At 39.9% G+C, this 13,581-nt stretch overlaps 1 protein-coding gene across 2 annotated transcripts in view; it reads right to left on the minus strand.

Annotated features, from left to right (window-relative positions):
- Positions 1-13,581, minus strand: part of LOC107729707 (single-stranded DNA-binding protein 3-like) — a 62,212-nt gene that overhangs the window by 2,780 nt on the left and 45,851 nt on the right. For both annotated transcript variants that reach the window (XM_016540376.1, XM_016540377.1), the window contains exons 5-16: positions 9,902-9,991; positions 4,543-4,626; positions 2,414-2,473; positions 2,253-2,319; positions 2,071-2,138; positions 1,140-1,207; positions 1,009-1,054; positions 897-932; positions 751-805; positions 497-567; positions 318-396; positions 195-223 (exon numbers count right to left, since the gene is read on the minus strand). In XM_016540376.1, coding sequence (XP_016395862.1) covers positions 195-223; positions 318-396; positions 497-567; positions 751-805; positions 897-932; positions 1,009-1,054; positions 1,140-1,207; positions 2,071-2,138; positions 2,253-2,319; positions 2,414-2,473; positions 4,543-4,626; positions 9,902-9,991 — 753 coding nt within the window. The remainder of the gene's footprint in view (positions 1-194; positions 224-317; positions 397-496; positions 568-750; positions 806-896; positions 933-1,008; positions 1,055-1,139; positions 1,208-2,070; positions 2,139-2,252; positions 2,320-2,413; positions 2,474-4,542; positions 4,627-9,901; positions 9,992-13,581) is intronic.

The raw sequence follows: 13,581 nt of genomic DNA on the forward strand, positions 1-13,581 counted from the left end.
ATATATATATATATATGTGTGTGTGTGTGTGTGTGTGTGTGTGTGTGTGTGAAAAAATGCCTAAGATTAAAAAAGATCCTAAAATTTAAATTACAAATACAAGTTAATTCAAAATATATAAAACAAACTATAATAATAGATAAATGACACTAAAATAAAACAGATTCACATATATCTAGGCATTAAGTTCTCACCTTTGGCAACCCATCCATATCACCCGAGCCTGTGATCAAAAGCAGATAAGTTTGAGAGCCATTCGAAACATCAAAACATTTGTTATTTTCTACGTATTAGCTATTTGTATGACGAAGTCTCACCTAAAGACCCGTTCATATGGTGCGGCTCCATCGATCCCATTCCACCCATCGGACCGTCAGGCCCCGGCCCCATTGGGAACTGTAGAAACACATACTATTAACATCCATCCAGAAAACCATCAATAATGCTAACAAAGGACTAAACCATTTTCCATACTGCATAAGAACGGTCAACGTACACTCGGTCTGTTGCCACCAGGGCCGATTGGATTCATCATTGTGTAAATATTTTCACTGGAATTCGTTGAGTCTGTGAGAAAACAGATGACACTTCTCCACAATCTGATGTTTTCAAATAACATTTCCCAAAACAAGAGCTTTACGTTTTAAGCTAATTTCCAGTCACTGAGGTAATTTCTCAACTATTGTTATGAGCTTTCAATAAAAGAAGGCTGATATGAAATTCAGATAGATTAGATTCAAGCATACTGACCTCCTGGGCTTGGCATGATGGGAGTTCCTGGAGGGCCGCCACCTCCTGGAGGCCCCTACGAGATGAGCACGGAAAATGATTACTCACAAAGAACATCTCGGACAAACAGAGAGAGGGTGAGACAAAATCTTGTGCGTGCAACTCACCACATAGTTTCCTGGTGATGAAGACGAGTATACTATCTGTGGGAAGAAGAGATATTATGAAGCCGTTTCTCTCAGTCATTGCGATATTGAAATGATTGGAAGTGGCACTCACTGAGTTTGCGTTAGGGTTAGGCCAAGGCCCTCGACCTCCTGGACCCCTAAAAACACAAGAAGAAATGTTAGTGTGTGAATATAAGCGTGGCATAGACAGCATGAGTTTGTTATACCGCGGTGGAGACTCACATGTTCATGCCAGGCATTCCAGGACCACCGAGAGAGTTTGGAGGGGGCCTCATTCCACCGCCGTAGTTCTACAAATGCAGAGATGGCAAAAGTTAACATACATATGAAAGATGTTATGGCACTGTAACAAGAAGGTACATATGACTTGCTTTTATTTAATCTGGTAAATGTTAATTCAGTACCTCATCTACAATAAATTGTTTTATAATACTATTATAATATATTATAGTTATAATGTATGTTATATAATAGTTATAATAACTATAGGCAGGGTTGCCACATTTTTTTAATCAATTAAATATCATACTATATATATACAGTGCCGTGAAAAGGTTTTTGCCCCCTTCCTGTTTTTTTTATTTTTTGCATATTTGTCACACTTAAAAGATGTTCTCGTCTTAGGGCAAATTTGATTAACTTTTTTTGATCCACTTCAAATGTTGACTACTGTAGATATATAGATAGATATAGATATATAAAATAAAGAAATCTCTACACCTTTCTTGCTTGCTTGTTAATTAATTAATGTAGGTATATTGTAGGAATATGTAAGAATATCTCATTTCCAAATACATTGTATATTAATGCACAATAAATAATAAACTAAAATATTTTCTATCAAAATTTTCATGTTTTTTTTTCATTAGATTTATTTTTAATTAGATGACATAATAATAATAATAATAATAATAACTTAATTATACTTTAAATACACTTATAATAAATAAATAAATACATTTTCTATACATATTTATTTTCCATGGATATATATGTATGTATATATGGATTGAATGTATTTATTCATTTATTCATTGATGTAAACTAATTTTATTTCTATTTACATTTCTCTGATATTTCCAGGTTTTCTATGATAATGTACAGTGTTCCCAATCTAAGCACAACTGTTTGATTGACAGCAATGTCAGCCAACCTGTGGGCCCATGCCTCCCATTCCTCTAGGTGGGTTCATTCTCATCGGGCCGCCCATGTTTGGATGCCCTGATGGGGGAGATGAAGCACAATATTTTACAAATGCCTGAGCGATTGGAGTTCTTCCATAGCAAATTTCCCTAAACACAGCTGGTTGTAAAACTCCATGGCGCAGTGCGGTACCTTGCGGTCTGGTGGGGTCCAAACTGTTTGGCAGGAGTGGCTGTGACCCTGGGACTCCAACGGGAGGCTGAAACCAAGAAAAAGTGCATGAAATAAGAGCCAAAGCAGAGAAAACGGAAATAGAAAACTGCAGGAATGAAGGGTTGTGGGTGGGTCAGTACCTGATTTGGCATGCGGAGTGATGGGCGAGGTCCACCTGGGTACCGTGGAGACATGAAAGGCTATGGGGAGAGAGCATAGGAGCTGTCAATCAAAAGACGCCATTGCTAACCTGTCATTAGCAGAACAGTACTACTTTAACATCATATGCTCTATACCTCTGATGATTCAATTTAATTGTCCAAAAAGTGATTCACAGTATAAACATAAAATTGTATGGATTTATAACTGAAACTAAAAGAAATGTTTATAAAATATTTAGTATTTGAGATGCGCAATACAATAGTAACCAGCAGGGGGCGCAATCACATTACAAAAAAGGCGTCTGCTTGAGCTTAAAGAGGAAAAACTCAAACATCGGTTCTCTTTACACTGACATGGTCAGCCTGCTGCTATCAGATTGTTTAAAAGATAAAATATATGGTATTTTAAACAAGACTTTACAGTGAGAACTAAAATAGAAAGAGGGTGGACAGGAGAGCAATAAGCGACACAAACAAAAAGATACCGACATCATCGTAACCATCTGGAAAGCGACAAGCTACAGCAACAAGTAATTTGTCTATCCACACTGAAAGCACAAACACTGCCCAACGCCACATAACCACGGCAAAATAAGAACACATTTGCGGTTTCATGTATAGTTACGAGGCACTGGATTTTTAACCAGCGATTGCTCTGTGGTTGAGGTCATCCAGTGCAACACCACCAGAATACAAACAAATCAAACGACAAAATTATCTATCGCTCAAAGCTTTATTACATCACAGAGTAGTAAGTCATTTTTTTAGGGTTTGATCCAACAACCTTTAGGATTGACCTAATTTCCAGCTCGGTCTACCTACGTTTGCTCCAAGTTTTCAGCAAGTTTGTGTATTTGGAAGGATGTGTGGTGTTTGCTTATTTGTGTTAAGAGTGCCTGTGTTTATGCTTGCATGTGTAAACGCAAGAGCATGTTTGTGTGTTCGTGCGTGTTGCATTATTAATAGGATATTGATGGACTATGAAGGACTGAGTGCAGGGTGTAGGGATGGACCAGGTCTGCAGAGTTCCAGCTAGATGAACTTCCACTCCTTACGGGCTGGGCCGCAGCCTGCATTATTTATTTGGCAACATCGTCACTGTCAGCGAGGAATATGCGTGTTCGTGTTTGTGTGTGCTTTCAGAGAGAACACAGAATGAAGTAATGTACTGCTTTGAGCTCTATCTAAAGGGTCAGGATAGTTGTCCGACAATTGACTTAGTAAAACTGACTAGATTAGATTTTTCTTATATTTTTATTTTTTTCTTATATTTTATAAAGTATTCAAATTATATACGTATTTGTCATATACTTTAATTAGATTTAATAATTTAATAATCCCTATAGCTCAAATTGTAGAGTCGAGCAATGCCAAAATCATGGGTTTCATTCCCTGGGAATTTATAAACTGATCAACTGTAAACCTCGAATGCAATGAAAGTCGCTTTGAATATTTTATTCTTGTATTAAAACAGTCTAATCTAATCTAATGATAATTATATCAATAATATATCAATAATTATTATAATTATGGAAGTAAATGTAGTTTATAGGTTCGATTCCCATTAACTGATAAAATGTATACCTTGAATGTAATGCAAGTTGTTTATACTATTCTATTCTTGTCTTAAAATAATCTAACCTAATCATGATTACAGCAATAATTATTATATAATTATTCTAATTATGGAAGTAAATGTAGTTTATAGGTTCGATTCCCATTAACTGATAAAATGTATACCTTGAATGCAATGTAGTTTGCATTGGATACAAGCATCCGCCAAATGTGTAAAATGTAAATAAAGGGTTCCAGTTAAGTCAGGTTAGTCGACTAGTCATTTAGGAAACTCACCGACTAGTTGATTTTTTTCTGAAGTCTGAAGCTTTGCACACTACTAGATCTAACTAGTGAAGAAATGAGACAAAACCAAGCTCAAGAAGCAGACTTTTTCCAGAAATAACAGTGGTCCATTTTGGGAATGAATGAAAGAAATAAAAGAAGAATGAAGATGTGAAGACGGAAAGGGTGAATGGAAAGCTGCTCCAAATGTGTCTATTCCACAGGTTATGTGTGAGGAAGTACAAGAAAATAGGGGACAAGGGTCTTACCTGGCCATGTGGCCCCATCATGGGGTTGTTGGGGTTGTGTGGAGGGGGCTGCGAGTGTGGTGATGGTTGTGATCCGGGTGGGCCCTGAGAAAGAGAAAAATTAAGAGACATTACATTTGAAAACCTATAGACATGCCATTAAATTGGTCTTTGCTGAAGTTGGTTGACCAACAAAGTCTCACTGGTAAAGATAGGTTAAGAAAAAGCTGATGATTTTAATGGTCTCTAAAAACAATCCAGGTTGGTAATAAATCTACCCTTTATTCCCCAGCAAAGGACATCTCCTACAGGGCTGGGCAGCTGCTGAACCCCATAACGGAGCTCAACCACAAGGCCTCCTCCTTGCCTCTCAATGGAGTCCATTATGGGTAAGTGGGATAGGCATATGGCCTATACCGAGATGCCTGTTCCTGCACCACATCCCTGTAGAGAGTGACTGAGGAACAACTTGGGCTGGATTGTGTGCGTGTGTCTTAGGTCTTCGTTTGTTAAATGAAGCAATTAATAAAATCATTTTCTACCCAGCTAAGGAGATATCGGCTTGACACCGAACTACAAGCCCATCAAGAGTAGCCCCTCCCGCCGAGAAAGGGAACAGCACAGTATTCCTAGCGGGACAGTGGCATAGAGGACAGCAGCAACCACAAGTCCAAGTGTTTCGGGGAAGCAATGCCGCTTCCTGACCGAAAGGGGGCAATGTGTAGCTACTTGCCTTGTGACTGCCGGGACACAAAGTACCAAGCAAAACAAAGCATGGAACAGCAACAATGCATATTTCATTGTTGTCTCTGTGTACATTCCGAAAAAAATTACTACCACTTCTTTGGCAAACGGCACGGGATTGTGCAATTCATGTTTTTGAGGGTGTGCTGCTTCAGAAGGATGGTTTTCACTCGTCTAGGAAGTAATTATTCTGATAAGTGCAGCTGTCACAGAATCAGTCACAAACAGAGACGATAAATGCAATGTGTCGTAACATACAGGATCTAAACATAATCAAGAACCTCTGGTTGTCAAAAACGTTAAGAAATCTCGCAAACGTATACGCACCAGAGAGGTACTTTGACTTTAAAGTCACCCCAAATGATGCGATCAATTAATTATTTCGATTTCTGTGCAAAAAGCACAACTGTCAGGAAATCAGTCACAAATCGTGACGATGGCATACCAAATGGGATCTAAATTTTGACAAAGACACCTCTAGCTGTCAAAAATGTCAAAATCTCGTAAACCTGTCTGCACGAGAGAGGTACTTTGACCTCGGAAGTAACTGAAAATTAACTCAATCAAAACCATCCGTAAGGCTGCAACATAGGAAGAAAGAAAACACGAAAGTAAACTGAGATTTGCTTGAGTGTTGGGACATTTCTATGTCAACAGGACTACAACGCTGTACGGTGCTGGACTATTTCAATGTCCCAAGACTCCTGCACCTCGCAGCAAGTCTGAACAAGATCCTCCAGTCCTTTTAACCTTGATGGAACTCTCTCCCTCTCTAGAGTCTGTCAGTCTTTCACTTCTCTCAGTGTTCTGTTGGTTTTCGAGAGGTTTTTGTGGGAGAAGGGCTGATGAAATTCTCCCACCTTCTTCCCTCAAAAACAAACCCATCCATTTCAGATGTTTCCAGCTAAACTTGAAACTTTCTCTTTTTTTCACTCCTTGACTTCGCTCCCTCCCTGCCTCCCCCTTGCTAGTCTGTCCTCCCAAGAGGAGCTGGTGCAGTGGAGTTTCGACGTGAAGATTATTGAAGAGGCCGACCCATGCAATGGGGGGAATAAAAAAAAAAAAAGGAAGAAGAAATCATACAAAATTTCCAAGATCCGGGCCAGACACCAGCACGCAAGCTTTGTGTTTCTCTCCTTAAACTCTCTTCCTTCGCTCTCCGTCTCTCTGCAGGAGATTGCCGGGAGTCTGGGTCTGCGATGTACAGATTAGGAGCGTCTAGAGAGAAGGTGTACAGGAGGGTTTAACCTCTTCACCTTCGTCCCTGTCGCACAGGACCACGCAGATCACACGGCAACTACTGCGGTCGCATGTGTTAATTATCGCCGCTGCATCTGGAGCTGTACAGGAGACACAAACAGAGGCTCAGGCGCGCATGTTTTGGCTATATAGCTCCACTACCAAAATGCTTTTTCAAATCAACTGCAACAGCGAACTGCTTACTGGAGTACCATTATTTCTTACAGATTTGTTTTTGTCCCCATTTTTGTTGGACATGACTGGACAACATGCCGTTCTGCAAGTTAGTCAAATGTTGTGAGACTTCTTGACTGAATCAAAAATAAATGGTTCATAACAATCAGACTACATTGGTTTGGTGCAAAAACATTGGTGCACAAATTTTTCTGAGACAGACGTGCACTCATGACCAATAAAGAAATCATTAGAGAAATAAAAGATGAACAACAAACCAAAAGACACGCAAAGGAGGCGACGAAGCACAAATGTCCACCTTTCGAAACAACAAAGTTAGGATTCTGATTGCGAAATCAGCATGGATCACAACTAGGGATGCACCGATACCGATACTGGTATCGGTATCGGGCCCGATACTGAGCTCCTGTACTCGTACTCATACTCGTTAAAATGCCCCTATACCAAACGCCGATACCACACAGCATGTGATCAGTGCCATATTCAGACAATGAGACACCGACAACAGAACAACAGACAGCAGAAGTATCGGTATCGGGCGAGTACTGGAAAAAGTGGTATCGGTGCATCCCTAATCACAACCTGTTCCAACCACAATTCTATTAAAAACAGCTACAAGAAGAGCAGCTCCAATTATTAGCACAACTGTGTCCAGCAGTCATGGCCGATGCGAGTGGGAGGGAGCAGTAGTTAGCTCTTGAGAGGTGTGAAAGTGATATACTGGCCACTAGGATATATGCCAACATATAATTGGTGTCACCAGACCACAGCCACTGGTCGCATGGAGCACAAAGTCCTCCCCTCTTCCTCCCTTTCTTAGTTTTCTCTCTCTTTCTCTCTCGCTCTTATGCACACAGGCACTATTTATAGAATGCAATGTCACTCACGCAACAGTCAGATCGCTCCCTGCTCTGAACACAGCTCATACAACATTAACACTCTCCTCAACTCAAAGACCATGTCAGGGTTCTATCTGCCAATCCATGTGACGCTCTACCTGATGCTCATCTCAGCATCTGCTGCTTTATAGGATGCTCTATCAGCTATTCTACCTGACAATCTCCAACATTCTGAAAGCATTATTCTCTCTGCAACCCTATCTGATGTTGTACTTAATGATAGGATGCTCTATCTGATCACTCCATCTACTCTATTGGATGCTCTAGCCTACCTAATGTTCAATTTGTTTCACTGGATCTTCTGGTCTCATTGACTCCATTGGACCATCTTATCTGCGGGTCTAGCAGGTGCTTTATCAGATGTTCCACACTGTATCAGATTTTCTATCTAACAAATCTTGTTACATATAGATTATAGGATTCTCTGTTTGCCACTCTAACTACTCTTTTGGATGCTCTGTCTAACCTATTGCTATTCATCTCTGTCAAGATATCTCATTGACTCCACTGGATCCTCTATCTGCTGCTCTATCAGGTGCTCTGATCTACTCTAGATGTTCAATCTAATGGAAGATGTTCTATGTTCCATCTAATCTACCTGATGTCTGACAAGATTTTAAATATACTGTAGGGCTGTGCGATTTGGGGTAAAATATCAAATTGTGATTTTTTTGACAGATATTGCGATTGCGATTTGATTTGCGATTTTAAATTTACAAAGTCAAGCTTCTGCTCAATATTGCCAATAATGTGCAGCACAGTAAGGGTATCATTACCCTGCTGAAAAAAACAATAGAAACTATCACAGACATTCTTATAGTTTCCATTAAACCATTACAAAATTCCTTTTTGTTTTGGGCATTATTCCAATAGGAATTACTGTTGTTACTTTTACTATTGGTCGCCATCTGCCAGATTACATCCCACCAATAGAATCCATCAAATAGACACCATTATAGTTTACATTAAAACCAAACAAATTCCCATTATAACCCTGAAATCCATAAAAAATTTTTATTGTGTTTTGGGAGGGGTTCTATTGTTTTTTTTTTACACTCCAAAGCGAAAGGAAAACTTGAAATCGCATCATATGACCCCTTTAAATGGTTGATGTTTACGCAGTTGGCTAGTGCAGTGCTGATTGGGGAGAACGGAGGTGCGCTCACTCTATTGGTTAGTAAGACTGCAACTCAAGGCTGGCAGTCATGCATATGCTCTGGAACAGAGTAATATCGCGTCCATATCGCAGGCTTTGCGATTAGGAAATCGCAAAATCTCAAATCGCGATTTCGATTCGATTTCGATTCATCGCACAGCCCTAATATACTGTATCAGTTTTTCTATCTAATGAATCTTATGTTATACATACACTCTATGGGATGCTCTATCGGCCACTCTATGTGATCTTTTATCTACTCTATACCTTCTGAAGTTTTACTAAATGTTCACTGCATCGCCTCATGCATCTCACATGTCATATCTTATCTTTTATTGACGCTATTAGATCCTTTATCTGCTGCTCTATCTTCTATCTATTCGACTGGAAGCTTTATCTGATGTTCGACAAGATGTTCAACAGTAAATCCACTGTATCAAGATTTTTTTTTTTTTTTATCTAATGTATCTTAAATAAATATAGAATATAGAGATGTAATTTGCATATGACTTGCACTAAAAACTGAAATTAATTGGTATAATAGCTTGATTAATTGCCCTACACAAGTTGGGTTATGATAAAAAATAATGTTTGGCTAAAAGAATTTGTCTTTCTAAGGTAGTGTGTGTTTCTTTAGGAAGGTGACTAGCTTTTGTCTGACTATAAATAGCTCAATAAAGATCACTATGGCAGAGGAACTCCCACAGGAGCCTTGACTTTAGGAACTATACCCCTAAGCATTCCCCCAAATCCCAGCCCTGAATTTAAAATACACAGATATGTTGTTAGATATGTGTTGCCAAAGAGCTACAACCAAGCACGCATGTTTTTACCCATTTTGGCCTTAGGGATTAAACTGTCGAGGCATTCACACTGATCTCAGATCAGGGGCCACGACTCTCTGTTTGTGTCAGTGTGAGTTGCTACTGTACTGAACTACTAATTTAGACATGCAAAATGGAAATGAATGGAAATACGTAGAGGGAGAGGTAGTGGGAAAGAAACATCTGGACGGGGATTAGAAGAACTAAAGGGGGTTAGCGAAAGCAGGGGTGGGGTGAGGGACAGAGAAATGGTAAAAGCTTAATGCACAGGGTTAAAGGAGGAGGTTGAACGGGAAGATGGGGGAGGAGAGAGCAGCCCTTACTTGAAAGAAGCCGGGAGGCATGGGTCCACCTGTCATGCCGTCGTTGGGCGGCATGTTGCCCATCACAGGACTGGGAGCTGCTGCCGCACTCTGAAACAGAGAAACACAAAGTCTGGTCAGAAAATAGCATAAATTCCAAACCAAATTCCATCTTTTAACCATTCAAAAGTTTGTATGTATTATAGAGTACATTAAATAATTCCAACTTTTCCAATAACAATTCCATAATACAACAACATACAAGTAGAATCTCTCGTCACATATGTAAGCAGTTCTTTAGGTTGAAGCCTGGGCCCCCCACACCCCAGAAAAGGCCAAACTCAGCCGTGTCTTTCCCATGATGGTAAAGAAGGGGTAGACAGGGATTACACACGACCCAGCCCCCCTCCTCCACCCTGTAATTAGATACCTCGCTCTCGTCTGTGTGGAGGAGGGTAAATCGCCTCAGTACCGCTGACCCTAAATAGCCCAGACACTCACCGCTGACCCTGAGAGGGCAAAGGGAACCGTTCCATGCACCAACATACACAGGCATAGGTACTAGTGGTGCAACGGATCAAAAAACCCACGGTTCGGATCATATTACGGATTGTGAGTCACAGATCGGATCATTTTTCGGATCAGCAAAAAAAAAAAATAATAAATTAGTGAAAGCTTAAGTACTTCTATACCACAGCAAAAACTACTAGCTTAACTAATAAAGTTAGTAATAAAACAATTACACAAATTACAAGCATAGATGAATACAACAAAACACAGTTACAAATAAAGTCAGTAACAGTAGCAATCAGGTGCAGAAATGTAATGAGTGTAAAATAACACAATAGTGCTCACTGCACAAGTTAAATACAGATTCATCTTTGTTAGAGCTGTGGTGTTTAATTAGCAGACAGAAACAGGTATTTACTGGCTGCTGTCTCTTTAAGACCAAATGCACGGACCTAATACTGACACACATTCGGTTTCTTTCTCAGCTGTTTACGTTCACTTAAAGGCACAATATGTCATTTTCGCCGCTAGATGGCGCGTATTCAAAATAAACAAATAGACAAAGGCATAGTTTGATGACGCAGTGACTGCGTGTGGAATCATGGGAGTTGTCGTCTTTATCCTCACAGCCGAAACAATCCAACGGGACTCGGGCAGAAATCATGTTCATGGATGATCTAATGATTTATTAACAGTAGAATGAAGCAGGGTGAGGCTGAAAGCCATCGAAGCGAAACGAGGCCGCTGAACATGCATGACACACGGCTCGAAAGCAGCAGAACTCTTATTATGCCACAGTCGACCGCTTCCACTCGTTCCAGTCGTGTGTATGTGGGGGGAAAAAGCAGCGCTGTTTTATCATACTAGATACATTTGAAAGTTCTGTTATAATGCTACTCTATGCGGTCGTCACCAGTCTATTAAAACGCACAACATATTAAAGCGTCTTTGGTGTTTCCATGTTTTCTACAAAACAAAACCGGAAATCGAGGGGTTATGACGTCATTGGCAGGCGACACAATGACACTATGGACACGGTCCGTGTCACTAGTAACAATTCTCTGGATTTAAACATTCTTCGAAACATTTGGGATAATATAAGTACACAAGTCAGCAAAATATATAACACTGTTCTAGTGGTTTTTGGATATTTTAATAAAAAAATCGTACAAATTGTGCCTTTAAGACATAACAGACTGTGTTTACTAGAATACTTTTGCCAAAACGGATATTTTAATATAACTTTGTGTGTATGTGAAAGAGGAATCAATTCGCTGTTCACACGGTGTCTCTCTCTCCGCGTGTGCACGGCAGCGGCTGAGCGCACAGAAAACAGCACGCGAGTTAAAATTGCTTGAATGTGTAAACTGGCAAGACAAAACATGTGTGTGTGATAAACTTTCACTCTATGATGGTTAAACTTAAGTTAATTCGCGAATCACATGCGTGCCGAACCGTGCAGCCTGATCCGTACGGATCACGGATAGAGGTCTGCTACCCGACCCGAGCCCGACGGGTCCAGAAATACTTTCGGGTTTCGGGTCGGGTTCGGATTAATGTTTAATGAATAGCTTCGGGTTGGGCTCGGGTTTATAGCTAAACAAACTATATGCAGGCTACGCTGCTTTCATAGACGCACACACACATTAGTGCACACGACAACACAGCATGGAAACTTTTATTAGTAAAATAGCTTCGACAGGCTACTGACTCGCAACGTTATATTTCTCTGCAATGAGGGGGTAAATCGCTGTTTTTGAAGTAACTAAGCCTCATTGCTTGTAGAGAGAGGCGCGCAGATGCAGGTTCACACACGCAACTTTCATCTCTCTCTCTCTCTCTCTTGCTCGCGCACTAATTCAAATAAATTATATAATTAATTAATTCAAATAAATGCGATCTTACCGCACTGCATCTCTGTGTCTGATTTAAAGCAGACCGAATGCTAACGAGCCTTAACTGACGAAAATGACCATCATTTTTCTGCCAAAAACTCGGCAGAATTTATGTGACCGCTGCACCTGATGTTCATAAACTTTCATAACTGGTAAGTGTTTTTTCTTTTGCCTTGCGAACTGGCCAAGCCTTAATGATTCTGTTTCTTTACATGTATTTGTTTACTGACCGTTGCAGGACACATTTAATTTATAATTTGTCTTAAACCTCATTTTGTAAAAAAAATAAAAAATAAAAAACCGTGAATCGAATCGAATCGTGAAATCAAAATCGTGAATCGAATTGAATCGTGAGTTGAGTGAATCGTTACATCCCTAATAATTATACATCACTTTGTTGTCCGCGACAAACAATGTTGTTCTTCCTTATGGTACAAGTCCTTGTGGAGATTAAAAGAATACAATCTTCTCCTGTTCTGTTGTCGTCTCTTTTTTGTAGTTTTAAATAAATTATCTGTTCTTTGATATTTATTTGCCGCCGTCACGGCTGATGCTTCTCCGACAAGCTGCTGCTTCTTCGGCTTTTGCCGTGGTACTGCAGGTTACACAAGCAACATGGCCGTGGACACTTCAGACTAGCGGTTTACATGTGTACTGCACGTCGACACGGACAACGACGCAGAAGTATAAATGAAAACCGACGCACAGCATACGGCGTAGAGGCTACAGCATATGTCCGACGCAGAAATATAAATCAGCCTTTATAGTTGTGGTGTGGACTTCGATATTCTCATAGAACTAGAACGATTAAAACATTATAGTCATCATTATAGTATCATCCTTAGGGTTGGGTATTGTTTGGTTTTTTTCCGATACCGGTGCTAAATCGATACTTTTAAAACGGTGCCGGCGCCTAAACGGTGCCTGAACCGATACTTGAAAAAATAAAATAAAATAACCCAAAATAGGATGGATTGGCCATTATTGAGCGCTATAAACATTTAATGTCTGTTTCGTTCATACTGGATGCCAGAGGGCGCCCTCGCGCCGAAACTCCACATATGCATCACAGAAGGAATAGAACTCAGGAAATCCCTAATATGGACAGGCAATGCTGTCGCTGTAACGGAGTAAACCGAAGATATAAACGTTTTGAATGATAAAACAAACACAATAAACACTCGACTGTGACAATGTATAGTTTATCTGTGTTATTCAAGCCATCTCTGGTATTTTCATAATAATTAAGTATATTTATAATAGGGTGACCATATTTTAGTTTTCCAAAAAAAGGAC

Source organism: Sinocyclocheilus rhinocerous, unplaced genomic scaffold, assembly GCF_001515625.1.
Source record: "Sinocyclocheilus rhinocerous isolate Xijiao unplaced genomic scaffold, SAMN03320098_v1.1 scaffold1149, whole genome shotgun sequence".
Taxonomy (NCBI): Eukaryota; Metazoa; Chordata; class Actinopteri; order Cypriniformes; family Cyprinidae; genus Sinocyclocheilus; species Sinocyclocheilus rhinocerous.